Raw genomic sequence first — 20,432 nt, 5'->3', positions numbered from 1 at the left:
ACAGTAAAAGAATAAACAAGATTGGAGTGGCGCCATGCACGAGCTTGCCCATAGGGGCTGCAGTTACGCTTTTTGTCGCCATAGATGCTGCCAGTAACAAAAACAAACAAACAACAACAACAACGTTTCCACCAGCTTTGGAGTTATTGTTTTGGGGATTTTTTTGTAAATTTCAGAAGCCCCGTTTCTTCCAGTGAAAAAAAGCTTTTATGTTTTTTTTCTTCTTCTAATTTGTCAGAAACACGGTTCCACAGTGGATGTTTTTTCTTCTTTTTTAAGTTTAGTGTTCTCTACACCATTTTTTAAAACAAGTATCTTCCATTTTTACGCTTATCATAGAGTCTATACTTCTACTTAGGTACAGACTGTACTTTTGTCACCTCTGCTACCATGAAGTACACTAAAAACACGGTAATCCACAACACGCTGGTGGAGTGTAGAAGCGGAGGCCTAGATTCACGTTTGCGGGGCTGGCGCAGCGCCCTCTCGCGGCAAATCCCGTTACCTACGTGACGTCAATTCAGCACTGGGAGTGAGACAGCTCCCCCCCCTTCACGAAACCCAGCGCGCCTGCACGTTGCATGGTTCCCCAGCTATCGATACACATTTGCCCGCTGGGATCCGTCCCAGCGACGTAAAAGTGCTGGATTACAGGACGGGAAATAGAAGAGACGGACGGGAGGGGGGGGTGGGACGATTGGTTGTTCATCGTGAAGATAACAGAAAGCCGAGCCCATCCTTTCACTTGACAACGCGACAACAAGCGGGCAAAAAGGTATGGGAATGTCATACTAACTAACCGCTTAAATGCTAATTCAGCGTCAGGTCTGGAATCACGGTGCGTGCTTTTGCGCGTGACGCTCAGTGCGGCGCCGCTCACGCTTCACCAGCAAACGGATGCTGTTTGAAAGACAAACGAACCATCGACGATTGATGCTTGAAGATCGCGTGTGTGTGTTTGCGACGAAGAAGCGCACATTCCGTATCATTTGCGCCGGTGCCAGCACTGACTAAATGTACCGATCGCTGCGGCACTTTCACTTGGTACACAGTATAGTAAGCATCGGGCTTTGCAATGAATGCTCACTACACGTCGAGTTGCTGTGTGTCAACATCACATCTTCGGTTATTTTAAGATTGAGCTTCCTGCATTCATGCATGGCCGCGTGCGTGCGCGCGCGTGCACATCACAGGCCCACTGATTGTTTATCGCCTGATTTCCACGCTCCGTTTTCCGCCGTGGTTCTACTCATGCGGTGGTGCAGTCTACGGCGCTGTAGAATAAACTGTATGAAAAGGGCACATATGCCCCCCTTCTCTTCCTGCACACGAACAGGCTCACGGGGGCGATTATGCAATTCATCATTTTTCAGGCACGCATAGGTGTAGTACTTCAGACTTAATGCATGGAAGGAGTCATACTGAAGATGATGATGTGCCGTCATCTTCATCAAGTGCAGGTAACAGAGCAGCACCACCATGCTTTCGTCGACTCATTCATAAAGCCCATTTCCACTCTGGTTGATGGCTCCACTGGGCAGGCTGCACGGGCTTCCATTCATAGGCATCAGAATGAAGATTTTTTTTGCTCGACGCAGCAGGGCTTTAGTTTTTGGAAACACGTGATTAGATTCGGGACTGGCAGTTTGCCTAAATTATACCCATTTTATTTTCATGGATCAATTTTCTCTACAACGCGTGTCCTCTAAGGGTTACGGGTGTGATGGAGCCTATCCCAGCTGACTTTGGACTTGTCCTGGACTGATCAATAGTAGTGACTAGTCAATCACAGGGCACAAATATAAAAACAGCAAAGGCAATTTAGAGTTCTCAATAAACCTATGCATGCATGTTGTTGGAATGTGGGATGAAGTAGCCGTAGTCAACCCACACAAGCACTTGAGGACAGACAAACTCCAACATTCAAACACAGGACCTATTGGCAGACATGCTAACTGCATGGTACCACCATACCAGGCTGCTTATTCTCTTTTCTCCCCTTTTTGCTTGAATGAGAGATATGTTTTTTCCCCCCAGTAATTTCTAATGTATTTTATTATCTTGTCCTTTAGGTCGTAATCTCAGCTGTCCATCCTCCATCCACCCTAACCTACTGGGTTGGGGAAACCCCTGATGAGTGGGACCTGTATCCATGAGCCCCGTGCCCCTTCCCCCTCCCTGTCAGGCTTCAGTACCCCAGTTTCAGAACCCCCCTATCGAAGACTTGATGGTGACACCCCCGCCTGCACCCCGGAAACGGACCTGACGCCTACACAGTGTGTCCTCCGAAACGTGTTGTCGATCGACACTGGTGGGCCGGGGGCACCGGGAGGCAGCAGTCCCACTCCCAGTGATGGACCTTCAGGCCACTTTGATAACAGTGTGCTAAAACTACACGAACATGACGCCAGCCACTGTGGCAGTGGTGCCGAGGCGGGCCACAGTCCGGAGGCTGGTGCCGTCCGGAGCCATTCGGAGAATATTCGCCTCCAGTCTGGTAGCGGAGGCTTTTTGGAGGGTCTGTTTGGATGCCTAAAACCTGTGTGGACTATGATCGGAAAGGCCTACTCCACTGAGCACAAGCATAGCCATGAAGGTACGTGAGATGAGAAATTGTGTGGTTTGGGTGTTCTCACTGTAGAAAAATGGTGACCAATGAAGATAGGACATTTCCAAAAAGGTTGTAGATCACATGTCTCAGGATCTTCACAGGGTTTACATGAGAGTGGATTAAGGGAAAAGTCCCCCATTAGTCAATACAGTATTTGAATTGTCTATCACCAGTATGTCATTGTTGACTGTTTGAATCCACCCATCAGACACAGTGAGTTTTAGCAGCGAGCCGGGGTAAGCGTTGTGTGCATCCGTCTCTGCTCAAGCAGGCCTCCAGAGAGCTTCACACTTCAGTGGACCTCATGAAGAATAGATTTGCTTTTCTCTTTGGCTGTGCCTGCCGCGGTTCTCTTTAGTGGCCAAGTACTCTCTTTATCTAAGGTGTAGATGACAGGTTTCCTCTCTTCAATTTTTCTTTTAACAAGAACAATGATAAACATATCACAATATCGCCTGTCTGCCTGCCTGTCTGCCTGTCTGTCTGTCTACCTGTCTATCTATCTATCTATTGTTTAAAAAATGTATGTTAGATGTGGATATATCGATATTGTATCATCACAGAAAACAATATGATTCACCGCAACATCGTTACTTGGTCTCACCTTTTGTAACGATACAGTAGAGATGGTAAAATGAGGCTTCATGAACCACTTGCAATATTTATTTATTTTTTTACTCATCTAGATGGCGCGCTTGTTTTTTTTATTTTATTTAATCAATTTCCATTGCACTAGCCTTCTGCTTTAAACTAAGATGCCTAAAACGTGTGGACTATGATCGGAAAGGCCTACTAACAATATATTTTTTAAATATCGCAAGTGGTTCATGAACCTTCATTTTCCTATCACTGCAATACAGTATGTTGTTCCATCAATTAATTAGTCGCTATCATTTGTTTGGCATGTCACTCTTTGCATTGCAAGATCCCTGTTCTCACTGCTTCCTGTCCGCATTGGCTAGATTTGGCAATGTCACACAATGGGGCAGAAAATAATGTCATGCTTCTTGTCAGGGAGCTGTTGTTACTTAATATTATTCTTATTTAAAAGGCACTTCATGTTTATCATGCTTATTTTGTTTTTACTTACCGGTCTCTGTTCAGAGTGCTGGGAGGTTCCATTTGAGGAGATCTCAGACCTGCAGTGGGTGGGCAGCGGGGCGCAAGGTGCTGTCTTCCTCGGCAAGTTCCACGGAGATGATGTGGCTGTAAAGAAAGTGCGAGACATCAAGGAGACTGAAATCAAACACCTTCGCAAACTCAAGCACCCCAACATCATTACTTTCAAGTAGGGAAACTCCGAGATACTTCATTCAAATTACGTATCCACGTCAGTCTGCCATTAAGATCGTGTTCTCATTGCTCTCATCTAGGGGTGTGTGTACGCAGGCTCCTTGTTATTGTATCTTGATGGAATACTGCGCCCAAGGCCAACTGTACGAGGTGCTGAGGGCAGGTCGTAAAATCACTCCCTCACTCCTGGTTGACTGGTCCATGAGCATCGCAGGAGGAATGAACTACCTACACCTTCATAAGATCATACACCGAGACCTCAAGTCCCCCAAGTAAGTCATCAGTTCATCACATCACACTTTCATGGTGCTTTTTGGAAAGACCATGATCCTTTTGCGACACTCCAAACCAACAGGGGCAGCATCGTGCCACAATGGGTTGTCCAACTACAGTATATCAAAAGAAAGAAAGTGTTGAGTTATTTTTTTTAAACATGCCATTACCCTTCTAACTAGCTTGAGTTAATATTAGAAGCTTACACATGTCTCATTCTTGCACTTTCGGGTAGTATTGTAAGAAAGACTTAAAAACGGTATATTTGATAGCTAAAGCAATCTAATGTTACTTTTTTTTCCCAGCATGCTGATCACACACGATGACCTTGTAAAGATCTCGGACTTCGGAACCTCAAAGGAGCTCAGTGACAAGAGCACAAAGATGTCTTTTGCAGGAACTGTAGCCTGGATGGCTCCTGAGGTCATCCGCAATGAGCCAGTGTCAGAAAAGGTGGACATCTGGTAGGTGTAATGTATGGAAGTAGGTTTCTTTCTGGTGGAGAAAATGTTATGCGCCCTGTAGCCTCTGCTACTATTAGCAGTGATTATTGATATCACGTTCTCTATGATGTTCTTTCTCTTTTTGACCTCAACTGACTTGAAGGTCATTTGGAGTGGTGCTGTGGGAGATGCTCACGGGAGAGATCCCTTACAAAGACGTGGATTCCTCTGCAATCATCTGGGGTGTCGGAAACAACAGCCTGCAGCTGCCCATACCTGAGAGCTGCCCTGATGGCTTCAAGATCCTCCTCAGACAATGCTGGTGAGCAATTATTGAATATCGGGAAAAAAGCGTTAGCAGAGGCGAAGAGGCAGGGAAGTCAACCCCCCCGATTTTTTTTGACAATAAAATGTTCTATATAGCTCCACTAGATTATTCTGGTTAATATTGCATTAGTGAAATAAGAGTTAAGCAGCCAAATCCAGCCGTTTTTATCCATCTCAGGGGGCGGCCATTTTGCCACTATTGCTGTCGACTGAAGATGACATATATATAATAGTCCGGTTTCCATCCAAATGTTTCGAAATTTTTATGTGAATTTTGTGACAATGCGCAAAACGGCCATGCGACTTATGCCCGTTTCCATCCGCTCTTCTTTTGCCAATATGCGGCGCGAGATGACGTTGTAGTGACGGAACTTTGGGACAATGGGGAGTTCCAGGTGGGAATGTTGGTTTTGACGGACTGAACGGAAGTAGTTTGTCTTGTTGGCTTCCCTCCCGCATGTAAGTGAAGTGTGTCGTTGCATTGAGAGCTGATGTTAATAAAGCCATCTAATATTGCATTCATGTTTTTTTTCTTTAATTAATTATAAAAAGAATCGTGTTTCTTCGTCTCCCCAACCATATCTTACTTTATCATCCGCCATTTATTGTGACTACAAACGTGCGTGTGACGTAGTATCGGTCAAAACGTGCGTCGTATATCCGGTCTTGGAGTCGCTTATATCGCTTATTATATAAACCTGTTTCCATCGCCAAAATGCGCATTTTTCTTTTTTCGATACGCTTAAAAAACAACCCCCTCCAAGCTCCAAACTTTTTCACGAATTTTGGGCCTTCTTTTGAATTTCTGGTGTTTCCATTCCGTTTCTTTTTCACAATTCTTGAAAATTCGAATAAAAATAGGTGGATGGAAACCCACCCAATGTTGCTCAGGTTTCAGGTAACAACCAATCACAGCACAGCTTCAGAAAACAGGTGAGCGCTGATATGTTGTTTCCTGAACCCTGAGCAACATTGATGTCATCTTCAGTCGGCAGCAAGTGTCAAAAGATGGATCAGAATGGATTTTGCTTCATAACATATATTCCCAAAATGTAATATTAATCAGAATGTCATGTTTAGACTAGTGAGGTCCTCTTTAACACACTATTGTCAAGAAATGTTTAAGGTTGACTTCCACTTTAAGACACAAATATAGCGGTTATGGGTTACACATGTAAGACAGACTGTTTGAGGATGAATATTATAGTGCAGGCAAACACTAGAAAGTTGTGTTTAATCTTGGCTTCTTCAGGAATTGCAAGCCAAGGAATCGGCCCTCTTTCCGTCAGATCCTTCTCCACCTGGATATAGCGTCAGCTGACGTTCTGTCCACTCCTCAGGAGACGTACTTCAAGTCCCAGGTATTGTCGCTTGTCTTACTCCCTGGTAAATAAGCGAGCGTCATGGTATACATAAAAATGTGCCACATGGACAAGTAGCCTCCTGGGTGGGACACATGCCCATTACGCCACTCAGCCAAAATGAACTGCTTCTATTTTACTGTGAAGACTTTGATTTTTGGAGTGTGTCTGAATTGTGGTTTTTGAGAGGTCTGTGTAATCTAATTTAACCCAAAGGTGTTACAAGAGATTGACGTCTGTATTGGTATGCTGAAAAACATAGCCTGGTTTCTATCTAATGTACATCCAGTATACTGTATATGGATGTGCACAGCCAATCAACCCACGCAGTCTTGCTTAGTCATCTGATCCGTTGTGTGCCAACAAAAGAGAACCACCTCTCAAGTCAGCTCTAACTAAACGCAGCTGCTTAACAAAAAATGTGCTCTCATCAGGCTGAATGGCGAGAGGAGGTGAAACAGCACTTTGAGAAGATTAAATCGGAGGGGACTTGTCTGCACCGGCTCGATGAGGAGCTGATCAACCGACGCAGAGAGGAACTCAGGTTTGTTTTTTAACTCATTCACTGCCGTTGACGGCTATAGACGTCGAAAATTCATTTGAACTATTTCTATTAGTTTAACATATTTTTTCACTTTTGCTAACAAGAGTATGAAAAGCTAGAATTTTTTTATTGTACATTTAGAACAGATATCAAATTTATGTGAAGTCATGTGATTAGTTACAATAAAAAAAATCGTAAAATAATCGCATGACTTCAATAGTTAATCACAAATTTTATATTTGTTATAAATGTACAATATTTTTTTTTTAAATGAAATGATTTTTTTTTTAACTAATAGAAATAGTTCACATGAATTTTTAACGTCAAGTCGTCAATGGCAGTGAATGAGTTAACTCGTGAGTACACACAGCGCTTCCTTTGGACAGTTGTGCTCTTATTGTGTTTGCGCACACTGAGGCCACTTTTCACTCTGTGCCGTTTCTTCATGTCACTCCTTTGTCGTCCATCCCTGTGGGTGGATGAAGTGCCTTGAGAGCATGCCAGTTGCTGAGGATTGGGATTCTCTCATGCGTATGTATGCACGATGACATCAGCCGGCTTTTTTTCTCTCTCTTTTGTCAGACATGCTTTAGACATTCGTGAACACTATGAGAGGAAACTGGAGAGGGCTAACAACCTTTACATGGAGCTCAGTGCTGTCATGCTGCAGCTGGAGCTCAAAGAAAAAGAGCTGCAGAGGTTTGACTCACTTCATTTGAAACATTCGGTTGTTTGGCTCACGATGACAATTTTTACACAGCCACTTGCGACGTGTTTATCTGCAGGAGGGAGCTGTCCTTGGATAAGAAGCATCCAGGTTTTTTTAAGCACCACAGTTCCAGGCAGAGCGGCTCTTCCAACAGCATGGACAAGCTCATCAAGAAGAGAAATGTCCCACAGAAACTGCCTTCAGGAAAGCGGTGCGATCTTATTTCAGTTACTAAAACAAACACTGATTCTCCGCTGTGAAGATTAGGGATGTAACAATATCCAGAGATGGTGATACGATAAATATCATGATATGAACCTCGCGATATGATAATTATCACCATTTTGTGGGGAGGTTGGCGATATTAAAAAAGCTAACGATGCTCAATAAACTCTCACAATATTGTAAACAAAACAAAAAAATGGAGAAAAAGGACAATATTATGTTTTTATACATAATAACAGCAGTGACATGGTTTATGTAATCCACAATGCTGCATTCAGCTGAAAACGGTCGAAAAGTAAAGTTTTTTGACTGAGATGTTATAAAATATTAGCTGGTATGACTAGTTTATGGGAGTGGTAACTGCCGCAGTGGTCAAAAGATTCCTAATTAAAATTAAACTGCACTAACCACCAGAGGGTGCTAGGACTTGACAAATTGAATACAACCTGGCCTTTTTACAGATTTGCTTGCTTTTAACTCCTTCACTCCCAGCTATTTTCACTGAAGCAACTCCCTTCGCTCCCGACTGTTTTACTGGATTTTGACTGATTTTGCAAAGCCCACAGAATATTCTGTTCTATTGCTATAAAAACATGAAATCTAGCAAAAGAAAGATTAGAGGTTTTTTTTTTTCATCGGGACAAAAAGTACATTTGTATCTGTTTCCGTTTTGAATAAATTATCATTAGAATATAACTAAGTTCCCTCATTAATCACAAACCTGTTGAAAAAGAGCTGGTTGCAACATGGCCCAGGTTGATCTCTTATACTCTGTTGCCACCTGCTGGCCGTTTTTTGTAATAACTACCATTGCAGGCTGCATCAAAGCCTTCTGTATGCTCTAGCATTTAACCCCCCCCCCTCCCCCCATAAAAACATATAAATACGTCTTTGGGACCATGTCAATATTTAAAATAGAATGTGTTGGTACGTTTTTGGGAGCAAATGAGCAACCAGTTCAGGGTGTACCCCGCCTACTGCCCAAAGCCAGCTGGGATAGGCTCCAGCGCCACCCGTGACCCTTGTAAGGACTAAGCGGTTAAGAAAATGGATGGATGGGAGCAAATGAGTTAATATCATATCATAGATTGTATTTGTTGTGTCCCTCCCCGTTTTGCAGGCCAGACATCCTTAAGTCTGAGGTAATCATTCCCAAAATGGATTCCTCTGTAATGCAAGTCACTATCCCAACCTGCACCACGAGAAGCTCTACTTCTCCCAGTCGATCTCGGAGGGTAAAAACTCGCCACCGCAAGCCTGGAAAAGGCAGCAGTGGAGATCTGGCAGGACTTAAAGCCAAACAGCCGTCTCCCAACAGAGAGACGGTGGCCCAGGTTAACAGCTTGGCCACTGATTCCTCCAGGCAGCTCTTGGAGCCCTCCGCAGCCCTGCGGGGCCTCAACCACGAACAACAGCAACGGCAGATATCCTCTTCCAGCCCTGACCTGATCTGTACTACGCTAGAGGTGGGCGGCCAAGGAAAAGAGGATCCAGCTGTCGGTGGGCTAGAAAGGGGAGGAAGCCTCAGCGCCTCTGCAGGATTAGGGCAATCAGAAGCGGGGGTCACCGGTCTAGATGACCTCACTGAAACTCCCCCACGCAGCGACACTCCTAGCGAGGATGCGGCATCGTTCCCCTTCTCCAGCAGCCCTGACTCACCTTGTGGGAGAGGAGCAGCAGCAGGGCGCGGATCTCTTGGATCTCCTCGCTTGCCCCACGATGGCGGGGAGGATAAAGAGGATGGAGCAGGCGCTGTGAGGTTGCCTCGGGGGGCTTCAGGAGGAGGAATCGGAAGTCAGCACCTCACACCTTCAGCCATTCTGTACAGGGCAGCTATTACACGAAAACAGGTAAGAGGACAGAATCTGTTCCCAGAATTCCCAGCAAATGCTTTTATCCTTTTATCAATGTATTATTGATGGTCACTACAGAGGCGTGGGGTGTCATCAGAAGAGGAGGAGGGTGAAGTTGACAGTGAGGTTGAGTTACCACGGAGACGGTGAGTACATATATTCCTTAGTTACTATGAATTGAGTGAGCTAATTTTAGTTTCAGCTTGGAGCTGAAATAATCATTTTGATTCTGCATTCTTGTGTTTTTAAACTGCCGCATTCCTCAGACGTCCGACGAGCATCACCAAGTGTCAGTCGGTGTCGACGTTCAGCTCAGAGAACCTGTCAGTTTCGGACGGCGAGGAGGGCCACACTACAGACCACTCCCACAGCGGCACCCCCGATGTAGTCAGCACCAACACGGATGACAAGTTGGACTACCGCAGTGACGACCTCCTCTCTCAGGGCTCGGAGATCCCAGCAGACAACACGGATCCCGCGCAGGCTTCCGATGGCCTGTCAGAGAGAGACGGAACGCTGGGTCAGGCCAAAGCCAAGCTGGAAAACGAGCAGAATCCAAATGAGGTACGGCACTTCTAGAGATCTGCATGTCATCTTCCCGAGAAGCAGAAACAAAATAATCGATTATGCCCAGCCCTTGCCTGACATGTAGTTCTGCCACTGATGTTTATTGATGTTTTAGTTTCCTATCTGTATGTGAAATGGATTAATAGACTCAAGTGATCTTTTTAAATTGCTGCCCAATCTCTTGTGGTAAAATGTAGGAAAATAATCATTAAAAAGCACTGCATCGGCCCCAAAAGAGGCCGGCCCACCAGGCATCTTCCCCTAATGCCAGATGGGCCGGTCCAGCCTGGCTGATAAGTACAACAAACGTCTTCCCCTCACTCCTCAGGGTCGAGTCTTGTGTGACGATTCGGACTGCGACAGCGCCGAGCTGGATCAGTCGGGCAGCGGAGAGCCGAGCCGACCTCCCAGCGCTGGAGCGTGGATGCCGCCCCCTCAAACCCATCAAGGGTCACAGCAGGCGTCTCACACAGGACCCCCATAGACCCCAGGACTTAAATACCTCGAACCGCCATACATCGAACCGTCACAGTGCACCGGTCGGCCAGCGCAGCATGTCATGAGGGATCACAGCTATGACAGCAAGTTATGAGAGCTCCCGAGTGCATTGGCTGGCAAAAAAAACAAAATTTTCATAACCTGACATTCTTCTGATTTTCAGACATTAATAACTACTGTTGGTAGTCAAAATAGGTACCAAGGTAACCACCACAAGTCCTTTCGTTCACTAACACCCACTCTGGGAACATCCCCATACACTAATGCATTAAATACTAATGAATAATAATGTAAATATCCATGACATACCACGTGAGAAATATTTTATTTATAAGATAAAATCTAAGAATAAATGGTTTGCAGCCCTGTGAACAAATGCATGACTATATGTTTATAATTTATGATTTGAATGTATCCGTTTTATATTTTGTGAAGTTTACACTTTTTTAATCCTGAAAGTATTCCCTCTGTTGGTTATGTTAATAAATGTTAGCACTTAAAAAAGGAGGGAAAAATTGAATGAAAATTTCACAAAATTGTCAGTCTTCAGTCATGATGCGTGATGAGGGTTTCTCAGCAGGTTTGAGTTGTAAGACATTCCTCCTGCTCAGTTTCCAGCACACGAGACTTGGTCATTCAAAGGTCGTCAGATTTGTGGTGGAATGGAGACTTTTCGGTTTACTCAGAAGGAAATGGTTGTCATTGTGCAGTAGTATTTCCCAAGTGTTGTCTTTGGTGAGTGTGAAGTAGTGCCTGCACTCACAGCGACAACCTCCTCTGAAATGCACTGAACCAGGACAATGATTTATGCTTCAACTCTGGTGCAGGTGCTAATAAATGTGAATGTGCTTTTGTAATGAACCTAAAGGACTCATTATGGTGGTCGCCTTCATAAAAACCTCCACAGTCCCCCACGACCCTTTAAGATTTCTGCAGGAGTAGCCTGGTTAAGTATATAGAGCACTTTTCTGTGGTCACTTGTTGAAATGTTAAGTATCCTTTGAATAGAAATGTTTTGTTTTTATACTGCATTGCACATTGTACCTGTAATATAGGAAATATATCAAAAGAAAAATTATGAGCTACAATAAATAATGTATTGGTTAAAAAGTATTTTTTTTGTGTGTGTGTGTTTAGGGATGCAGTAGCTCATCACAAAGTTTACATAAATGCATCATGGGCATTAATGTCATATTCATTCATTTTCCAGGGTATTATTTTTTAATTGAGCGCACAAGTTTAGATTTGAGTTGTTTTATCCACACTGGTTGAAAAGTTTACGTACAGGGTCAAACACATCAGTATAATGTTCGAAATTGTACCAGTGCATTGCACAAATGACAAGCTGTCATTCCATCCACTTGGTGCAGTGAGGACTACCTCCAGAGTCCTGTAATCCACATCGGTGATCCCAAACACACATCAAAACTGGTTTTGAAATTGATAAAGCAGGCTAAAATTAAGCCTTCAGAATAATCTTGCTAAAACAAGACTGTGCCAAGCAACTAGTTACAATTATCCAACCACAATTACACCATGAGCTTTTCAACGGCTAAACGTAGCAACTGTTAAAAGTTGAAACTTGCTCACTGAAATTCAACCAAATACCAGTGAGGGAATATCAACTATATTTAGCCAGTTTGTATAATGACCCAGTGTCAAATTTAAAAGTCAAACTTGTTCTCAAAACAAAAAAAAAGTGAAAACACACATATCACTTCATCCTGGAAAAACAAGTACCGGTGTAAAAAAACAAAAAAACAATGCCTGAATGTGTCTACGTTTCTGACCAAAGCTTGATTAATTGCACTTGCACATGTTTTTATGAATAACAAAGTAAGGAAAACAAAATGTGTTTTAGCATCTCGCATCTCACATCTTTTTTATTTCGGCATTTTTATTTCTTCCACAATTTAATTGCACCCAGATCTACAATAGTTTGAAATCGTGCACAAAACGTGAGTTTCTTCATCCTGCAAAGAATAAAAATAAAAATCTGACACAGGCAGGAAAAAAAGGATAACAGGAAACTAGTGTCATTCTATTATTAATTTCCTTCTAGTTCATCATAATTTATTACTTTAGCATAATATACTTTAAGACCAACATGTATTTTGTGGTCTTGCAGCATTCCCCAGCCCAGCAGTTAAAAAAAATATTTTCTCTATTTAAAACAAACATTTCAAATGTTACCGTCATTAGTATGGTCTTTAGTAATTTTGGAAAAAAGAAAAATATTTTCCTCTTTTTCAGGCCCAGTCCTGGCAACAAAGACCCACCCGCCCACATCAGAATGCAATACAAAACAAGAGTCAAAACTTCTGATCAAGAAATAAAACTGATGAAACACAGGAATGACAATTACTCAGGTGATACCAAATATAGTTTAAAATTCAGACAATGGCAAACTTTTCTATTTCTTGTGTTTTTCCTGCGTTCAACTTCAAATGAGGCCATTTTGACCCATTAAAAACCCGTCAAACCCACAATGCATTGCTCAAGAAGCACAGCTCCAAATATGAATAGATTCTCTTCTTACAAGGAGCTGTTTTAAATAAAAATAAATATATTCAAAAGGGAAGGGAAAGAACAGTCCATCTATAATCTTGAGTGTTTTTTTCTTCATTTTTACATTTTCTAAGAAAAATCTGACATAAAAAAGATTTATGCATTTTCAGATTTTTCTAAAACATTTGAACCTTTATCGAAACCATAAGATATACAGAAAAAAAAGTAAATCAAAAGTAAATCTTTAGAAATTATTGTAATGGGAACTTCAAACTTTAACTTTAATAAATAAATAGAACACCGCGATCATGACGATGCCATAGTTACAACCGAAACGTATAGAAACCAAAGCAGAGGAGACCGTGAGTTCATATTATTTTTGCATGAAGGGACCTCTTGGTAAAAAGTTGGGGCGGGGGCAACATTAGATGCTGATGAGGATCCTCCATGTCAGTTGGCTGCGAGTCCAGTGGCTTCAGAGGACAGCCTGAGTGCAACAGAACAGAAATAATATGAATCATTTTGAATATCAGTTGAAACTTTGACTGAGTTCTGTTGTCAAAAGAATAATTACAGTATCACGCCTGTGCACCAATACAGCTTTCGGCACACAAATGTAAAAATGTGAGTGTGGGGGTGACCCTTACCGAGCATTAATCAGGTACTCAGCAAGGTTGATGCTGGCATGGGAGCCGGTGATGGTGACCTGTCTGTCGGTGGAACCCTCCACAGGATTAGCAATTTTGATCTGAGCGCCTGACATCTGACGGATCTCATTGATCTTTGCGCCCTGACGGCCGATGATGCAGCCGATGAGCTGAGAGAATATGAGAAATAGGAGCACGGAGTGAAACCAAGGCAAGACCCTACCCAAGGATCGTGTTGCTGAAAACAGATGGGCTTTACGTCGTTTGGAATGGTGAGCTCATGCGAGCCAGTTTGTGCAGAGGCGTCCATCCCAGCTGCAGATTTGCAAAGAAAGCTCCGTCACAGAGCAGAATACATTATGACAAATCGAAAGCAGTGACTGCCCACCTACCCTGGAAGCCCTGGTTGCTGTGCGCAATGGGGAAGGGGCTCTGCTGCATGGCCAGCTGGTGAAGTTTGGTGAGCTGTGAGGAACAGACAGACAGAAAACATACAACTCATAATGTTGATTATTACAGCCCAGTGACAATGAGGGAAACGTATGAAATGGATCAGTTATCCTTAGGTCGTGACACAAGCTTATATCCCTTGTATACATGAAATGGGTGCGGAGGTGATCGGAAAACTATGATGAAGCATCTCGGGACCAAACTTGCAAATATATTGGATCACTTACAGAAGGCCCTTCACTTACATCAGGCTGAGGAATGGCGTGCTGTCCTTGGACAGCATATGCCTGCAAGGAGAGAAAAGCACTTAGGAGGTTGTGACAGTGTCACACACACTTTACTTCCAATATCCATCAGTCCTATGTCCTTGGAGTGCTCACAAAACAAAGTCATGCACACTACAAAGTGCTACAATGGCTACTCCCCACCCCCCAAAAAAACAAAACAAATGGGAATAGCAGACTACTAACAGGACTACAAACTCAACAAAAAAGAGGAACTCTAGCCTATTTCACATTAAGTCGGCATTTTCCCGGCTCGCTGTCCTGTGTGTATAGGACAGATGAGGCATTGCGGCTGAAGTTGACTTGTGAATATGACGGCTTCAGTGTTGTGACACACACACACACTGTACATGTCCCCGTGTAAGTGTGTGCCTTAAAAAAAATTGAGACTGGAATATACTATAAATATAATTACAATACACGTATCAATATTGAGGCACTAGAATCGATTCATTCATAAAGTTTCCCGGTGCATCTCTGAAAGCTGCTCCTTGCTGTGCAGTACGCACATATTCCGACCAAGTATGGCACTGGCAGTAAACCGCGGGTGCTGGTGACGTTAGAAGAAAACATTTATGCCATCCAGCATAATAAAAATATTTGGGTACACACATGATTGTTTTCATTAAAATGTATGTCAAATATTAGGATATGTTTCGCCGTGCAGGTCATGTATTGGCATACACTTGTATCGTGATATGTATATTGAGGCCGCTGTATGATGAGATTCATGATATGGTGAGGTTGTTGGCAATATTCAGCCCTATCCTCCTGTCCCAATAGTCGCTTTTATGTTGACGTCACCATGCATTCAAATTGTCAACCCTCATCGGCTGTGTGAACACATACTTTGGACGTGTCCTGCTTCAGTGAGTTCTGTCTGAAAAGGCGCAGGCAAATCAATCCTGGCTCAACCTTCACTATTCTCATGCGCTAATTTAGCGGGAAGCCAGTGTGAAATTAACTTATGTTACAGTGTGGAGCAGGGGTTGTCAAACTTTCCTCGACAGTTTTCAAAGAGATTCCTCATAACCTTACGCCAATTAAACATGACTATAATGTGTACCCTCTTTAATACAAAATAAATGTTTTGCCTGTTTAATAGGAATGAACATAACCAAACTTCATGGAATTAAATAAAAATAGTTAGCCATCATTGTGAGCTTTCACGCACTGCTTCAACATGGCCGCAATCAGAGAGGAGTTAGTTTACAAATTCAACAGTAAATGTAAATCAACCTGGTGATTATGTAACTATACTTTGCAATTTTCTCAACCCTTTATGCAACTTCTTATTCCTTTTTAAAAGCTCCTAGCAACTTCAATTGGGGCTAAAAGACAACACGAAAGGAATAATTTTCACAGATTCATGTGTGAAAACAGAAACAAGCACCGTGGAAAGCAATCAAGTCAAGTCATCTTTAGGGAAATACTGAGCCTGAACATTGGCAGAAAATGGCGTATGCGCCCCAAAAGCAGTTTTGCGTCGACATGTTGGAAACATTTGACCTGAGGTATGTGTTCAAAGCCGCAAACATGACTGCCTGGTTTCGTCAATACTATTCACACACGTCAGATTTATGCGATTAATCACAATCACTTTAAAGCTTTTGATTGGCCCAAAGCTTAGGGAGGAGTCCTTGGTATAGTAAGTTTGCAATATTGGCGCGCTGGTCCCAAACTTGTAGGTATGCAGTTGGCCCTAGTTAGAGAGCCACTAATGGAGAGGACCAAACAAATTAACTCCTACCTGACCACCTGCAAAGATGACAGGAGAGCCTGAGGGTTTGGGTCGGTATGGGATGGTTACTCCCTTCGGAGGGGACTGAGGAAATAGACACAGTACACAACAGTCAACTTAAAAGATATTGGATCTCCAAAAGATGTTTTACATTCTTTCTTTTCTTTTTCTTTTTTTTACCTCAAGCATGACAACACAGATCTGCTTGACACACTCGATAATGGACTGTGGAGTCCCTGCAACAGTGATGGCACGTTCTGTTGAATTGGGCAACATGTCCCCTGCTACTTGTACCTGAGCTCCTGCTGACTGTGGACACACAAACACCCACAGCAAAAACAACATGATGCAGGCCTCAGCTAATTGAGAAGAATTATAAATGGCTGACAAGTGAACATGAATCAGTCAAGCCACTTAAATATTATTTAAAGACAAATCATTAAGCCTTTATTTTGTTACTCAATAGCAAGTTTCCGTGCATGTGTATTTACTCAATACTCAACAACTCAGAATAATAATTGTGTTACCAGTGTTATCATTTCCCCCGCAACTAAAACATTATGTCATAATAAAATAGGCACTTAACATATGGACAGTATTATTTTATAATGGTGCATTGCATCAGTTGCATTCATTCATTTCTAATGTGCAGGTAGTATGCACTGTGGAAAATGAGTGACATTTAACGCAACACGTGGCGCCGGGTATAAAATGTCAGAGCAATGGTTACTGCAGCTAACTGGTGGATTATGCTAATTTTGTCCGGGGAGGGGGGGGGGCAGTGCGTATTTGAGGAGTGGCAGCGATTTATCCCAGTGGACAACACTGTGGGGAATTAATTGAGCATGGTGTCTATTATGCGAGAAAATACCACACATGGTGTTATCACATTATATGTGCATTACTTGCAAAGACATTCATTTGAATCCTCAGTGGTCATTTGTCTCTTACATAAAACATTTGCAAAGTGCACCATGATTGGTAGAAGACACTCTTGAGCAAGCTCAGCCAACCAAATGTTAAGATGAGTTTCAAAGTAAGATTCTGAAGATGCACCTCTCTAATTTCTTTGATCTTGCAACCCCCTTTGCCGATGAGTGAGCCGCACTGGCTGGCAGGCACAACGAGGCGCATGGTGACCGGTGGTTTGCTGGTGGCTGTACTGTTGGTCATTGAGGTACTGATGTCCTGAGAGAAAAAGCCACATGTAAAGTCGTTCATCTTTAAGTTCACCGGTGGAATCAATAGTAGTTTGCAAATCCAAACCTCCTCCAGTTTCTCAATGATCATGGAGAATGCTTTGAAAATGGAGGTGGTGGGTCCTGCGAGGGTTATGATCCTCTCTGGACAGTTCCCCTCAGAGATGTTGATGCGAGCTCCGCTCTGCATGTACAAATGAGCCATGTGGCAAATTACAAAGTAGAATCACATCTCATTGTTTTCTTGCATCTTACCTCCTCTCTCATTTTCTTAACCGATTCTCCTTTCTGTTGTGCAGACAAATAACATTTACAAAACAAACTGGAGTGTTAGATGTAGATAACATCCATATAAAAAGGTAAAAATAACATACCTTGCCAATGATACTTCCAACCTCCTACAGAAGAAATTTGCAAAAGTTAATGACAAGTGCACAAAAGGACAATGGGAGAAGTACCGCATGCAGCCACACTCACCTTTCCATGCATGAGTAACCTGATAGTTAAGGTGACATTAAGTCCTCCTTCAACCAAGCTTGAGTCCATTGATGCAGTTGGATGTGACAGAGAGGAATGAATCTTTGGTCACAGGCCAAATGCCTGCAACAGCATGGAAAGGAGTAACGTAACGTCAGCAACTGGAGCTATGTCCAAAGTTGAAATGTTTCTTTACAAAGATGCTCTCAGTTCAGATATACGAGGTAAAGCTGCCTTTGTCGTGACAAAGCACTTTAACAGCACATTACAACCGCAAAAGAAAAGACATTTAACTGCTGTACTTCACATTAGACTGGCGCGAGTCCACCCATTCACCGTAGTACAATGACCCACTGTCTACGTGGGGCGCAGACTATTTCATGGTACCGATGAGCAGAAGCGACATATGCTACACGTACTAAACGGGGTTTCCAAGTGTAAACACTCGCTTGTGTCACTTGGGATTCAAGTGCCTTCGTGCCAAGTGCTTCTTAACGGGCAGCAGGGGGCTCTCCTAGTCGGAAGCGAACACCTCCACACTCAAAAGGTAAGTCTCCATCACGATCTGTCTGTCACGCAAGCAGATGGCCAAGTTTGACACCATGCTATTCAAACCGTACACCGCGCCTTATTTAAAAAATTACTGCGCTTCCATTTGGCTATAACTTAACAACAGAACACCATTAGCAGCAGTTACAAGCTAGGACGCCCAAACGGCTAGTTAGCATAACCGGTAATTTTCCATCCGGCTTGCTAGCTTAAATGTCGCCTCCTCCAGGAAATAGTCACAACCCGCGGCCTTCGACGCACTGTGGAGCACCGAGTTATCGCTGTCCTTCACTCTACGAGCAAAGCTAAAGCAAAACACCACCAAAAAGCATATAGTGCCGTATTTGGACTCCCTACCCGAACCGTTCGTCGACGTGTGTCCAGGGGGTGGGTAGGGTGGCAAGGGAAGAAGGGGGAGAGGTTCGGGAGGGACTTTTAAAAGGATCCGGGGAAGAGGGAAGAGACGCCGCGGTTCGATGAGACTCCACTCTTCTGCTTAGCACAAAAGCTAAAACGATTTCAACTTTGACCTCTTAACGGCCACGCCCCTTGCGTGCGCTTGCTCCTTTCCCTGCCAGAAATACACAAAATTCTCTTTTTCATTCGATTGACTGATCCCAAACTTAAAATACGAGCTGAAAGAATAGTTGAAAGAGAAAATAATAATAATAATAATAAAAATATTACATTTTCACTTTGTTACAATTTAAAAGTTACTAAAGTTTTTGTATTTGTTCATATTATTTTGGGCGTTATTCATAAGTCACGCTTGCCTATAGTATTTTGTTTATTTCTTTAAAAATCTGTGATGACCATTGATCACTAAAAAGGGTTGTATCAACAATTTCGTCTTTACAGTCCCGTTCTGTGCAATGGAAAGCACTTCATAAACCTATAGTTTGAACAGTGATCCACCATCAGCCCATACGCATGACTAGTAAAAGGTGAGTTTATCGGAGCTAGTTTGCTCATCTCTGAACATCAAAAATAAATGTGCATAAAAACATTAAGTCATGTGTAACGAGTTTTTGTAGCTGTGACGTTAATAATGCTAAGGTAGGGCAGCAATATCCTATAATGTCTGTTAAATCCCTCCACTTTCATAATTACAGTTCAATGTTGTCCTTGCTGGAATAAGATATACATCCACTAGATGGCAGGATTACACCGAGAACGTGGGAAGTTGTAATCACATCTCCCCTGCTATTTCCCCCCTGCCTAATTACAACATTCAAGATGGACGTGTTGGCCTACTAAATAATCAAAACGTAATTGAATTATCACATACTCTCAAACAGTCAATTTATCAACATGAATTCAAAGCTTACGTGTGTGCATGCTTAAACACAGCAGTACAATATTATGCGTTAATGGTTGGTAATATTTTTAATTAGCGAATGGCAAAGCATCAGTAATGTGTCCTTAAGGCCGGTTCGTCTGTTAGGACTTGGCCCTAGGAGTCCGACATGAGTTTGAGTCCTATTGCAGACAACAATGCAAAAAATGGCAGCTATTTGTTAGAGAAATGTGTGCTTCCTGGCTACTGTTAAGGTACCCTTGAGCAAGGCATAGATCCCATCACCCCAGCTCAAGTAGCACAGCACTCTATCTTTTTCACTCTGAATCTCTCCTTGCCATCCAAGTGATCAGTGTGTGGTGTGCAACACATAATATATAGCGGAGATCAAGTTGAATTTGCCCTTGTCCTTGAGGGAGTGTAATAATGATAGATAAATAAATAGTAATTTGCAGTATATATATATATTGAAGTTTAGACAGCTGGAAATGAATTTAATCAACTGATCAAGCCATGTTGCCTTACAGTCACTATCAAGTGTGGCATTTTTATTTTATGAATTAGGTTTCCCTTCAG

At 42.8% G+C, this 20,432-nt stretch overlaps 2 protein-coding genes across 4 annotated transcripts; one reads left to right on the top strand and one right to left on the bottom strand.

The window, feature by feature from the left end:
- Window positions 1-542: 542 nt before the first annotated feature.
- Window positions 543-11,817, top strand: map3k12 (mitogen-activated protein kinase kinase kinase 12). The gene is made up of 14 exons (XM_086069892.1): window positions 543-775; window positions 2,073-2,596; window positions 3,716-3,899; window positions 3,985-4,176; window positions 4,483-4,641; window positions 4,784-4,942; window positions 6,200-6,308; window positions 6,743-6,852; window positions 7,435-7,551; window positions 7,638-7,772; window positions 8,907-9,636; window positions 9,718-9,785; window positions 9,906-10,203; window positions 10,535-11,817. The coding sequence occupies exons 2-14, from the start codon at window positions 2,134-2,136 to the stop codon at window positions 10,688-10,690; spliced, it is 2,880 nt and encodes a 959-aa protein (XP_085926018.1). The 5' UTR covers window positions 543-775; window positions 2,073-2,133; the 3' UTR covers window positions 10,691-11,817.
- A 738-nt stretch (window positions 11,818-12,555) lies between these two features.
- On the bottom strand, window positions 12,556-19,081 carry pcbp2 (poly(rC) binding protein 2). Of its 3 annotated transcripts, none has more exons than XM_086068009.1 (13): window positions 18,917-19,081; window positions 18,011-18,133; window positions 17,908-17,931; window positions 17,789-17,821; window positions 17,601-17,717; window positions 17,391-17,522; window positions 16,515-16,643; window positions 16,344-16,418; window positions 14,537-14,596; window positions 14,252-14,324; window positions 14,119-14,174; window positions 13,860-14,029; window positions 12,556-13,699 (listed from the first exon to the last, which is right to left on the bottom strand). In XM_086068009.1, the coding sequence occupies exons 2-13, from the start codon at window positions 18,077-18,079 to the stop codon at window positions 13,663-13,665; spliced, it is 975 nt and encodes a 324-aa protein (XP_085924135.1). In that variant the 5' UTR covers window positions 18,080-18,133; window positions 18,917-19,081; the 3' UTR covers window positions 12,556-13,662. The 3 variants fall into 3 exon arrangements, with proteins under 3 accessions (XP_085924135.1, XP_085924136.1, XP_085924137.1); XM_086068010.1 differs by having other exon boundaries at window positions 14,555-14,596; XM_086068011.1 differs by having other exon boundaries at window positions 17,789-17,855; window positions 18,917-19,072.
- Window positions 19,082-20,432: the final 1,351 nt, after the last annotated feature.

This window comes from Leptonotus elevatus, chromosome 2 (assembly GCF_054856555.1).
Source record: "Leptonotus elevatus isolate MCC_2025b chromosome 2, RoL_Lele_1.0, whole genome shotgun sequence".
NCBI classification, from domain to species: domain Eukaryota; kingdom Metazoa; phylum Chordata; class Actinopteri; order Syngnathiformes; family Syngnathidae; genus Leptonotus; species Leptonotus elevatus.
The sequence above is the reverse complement of the archived record's forward strand: the minus strand, read 5'-3'. Positions and strand labels throughout refer to the sequence as shown.

What these genes read in the sequence shown, in the direction of transcription:
- map3k12 (XM_086069892.1), top strand. Translation starts at nt 2,134, where the DNA reads ATGAGTGGGACCTGTATCCATGAGCCCCGTGCCCCTTCCCCCTCCCTG. An exon ending in CCCAACATCATTACTTTCAA is followed by an intron (nt 3,900 to 3,984) that starts GTAGGGAAACTC and finishes GCTCTCATCTAG; the next exon opens with GGGTGTGTGTACGCAGGCTC. An exon ending in AGACGTACTTCAAGTCCCAG is followed by an intron (nt 6,309 to 6,742) that starts GTATTGTCGCTT and finishes TGCTCTCATCAG; the next exon opens with GCTGAATGGCGAGAGGAGGT.
- pcbp2 (XM_086068009.1), bottom strand. Translation starts at nt 18,079, where the DNA reads ATGGACTCAAGCTTGGTTGAAGGAGGACTTAATGTCACCTTAACTATC. An exon ending in TTAAGAAAATGAGAGAGGAG is followed by an intron (nt 17,718 to 17,788) that starts GTAAGATGCAAG and finishes TTGTACATGCAG; the next exon opens with AGCGGAGCTCGCATCAACAT. An exon ending in TCATCTTTGCAGGTGGTCAG is followed by an intron (nt 14,597 to 16,343) that starts GTAGGAGTTAAT and finishes CTCTCCTTGCAG; the next exon opens with GCATATGCTGTCCAAGGACA.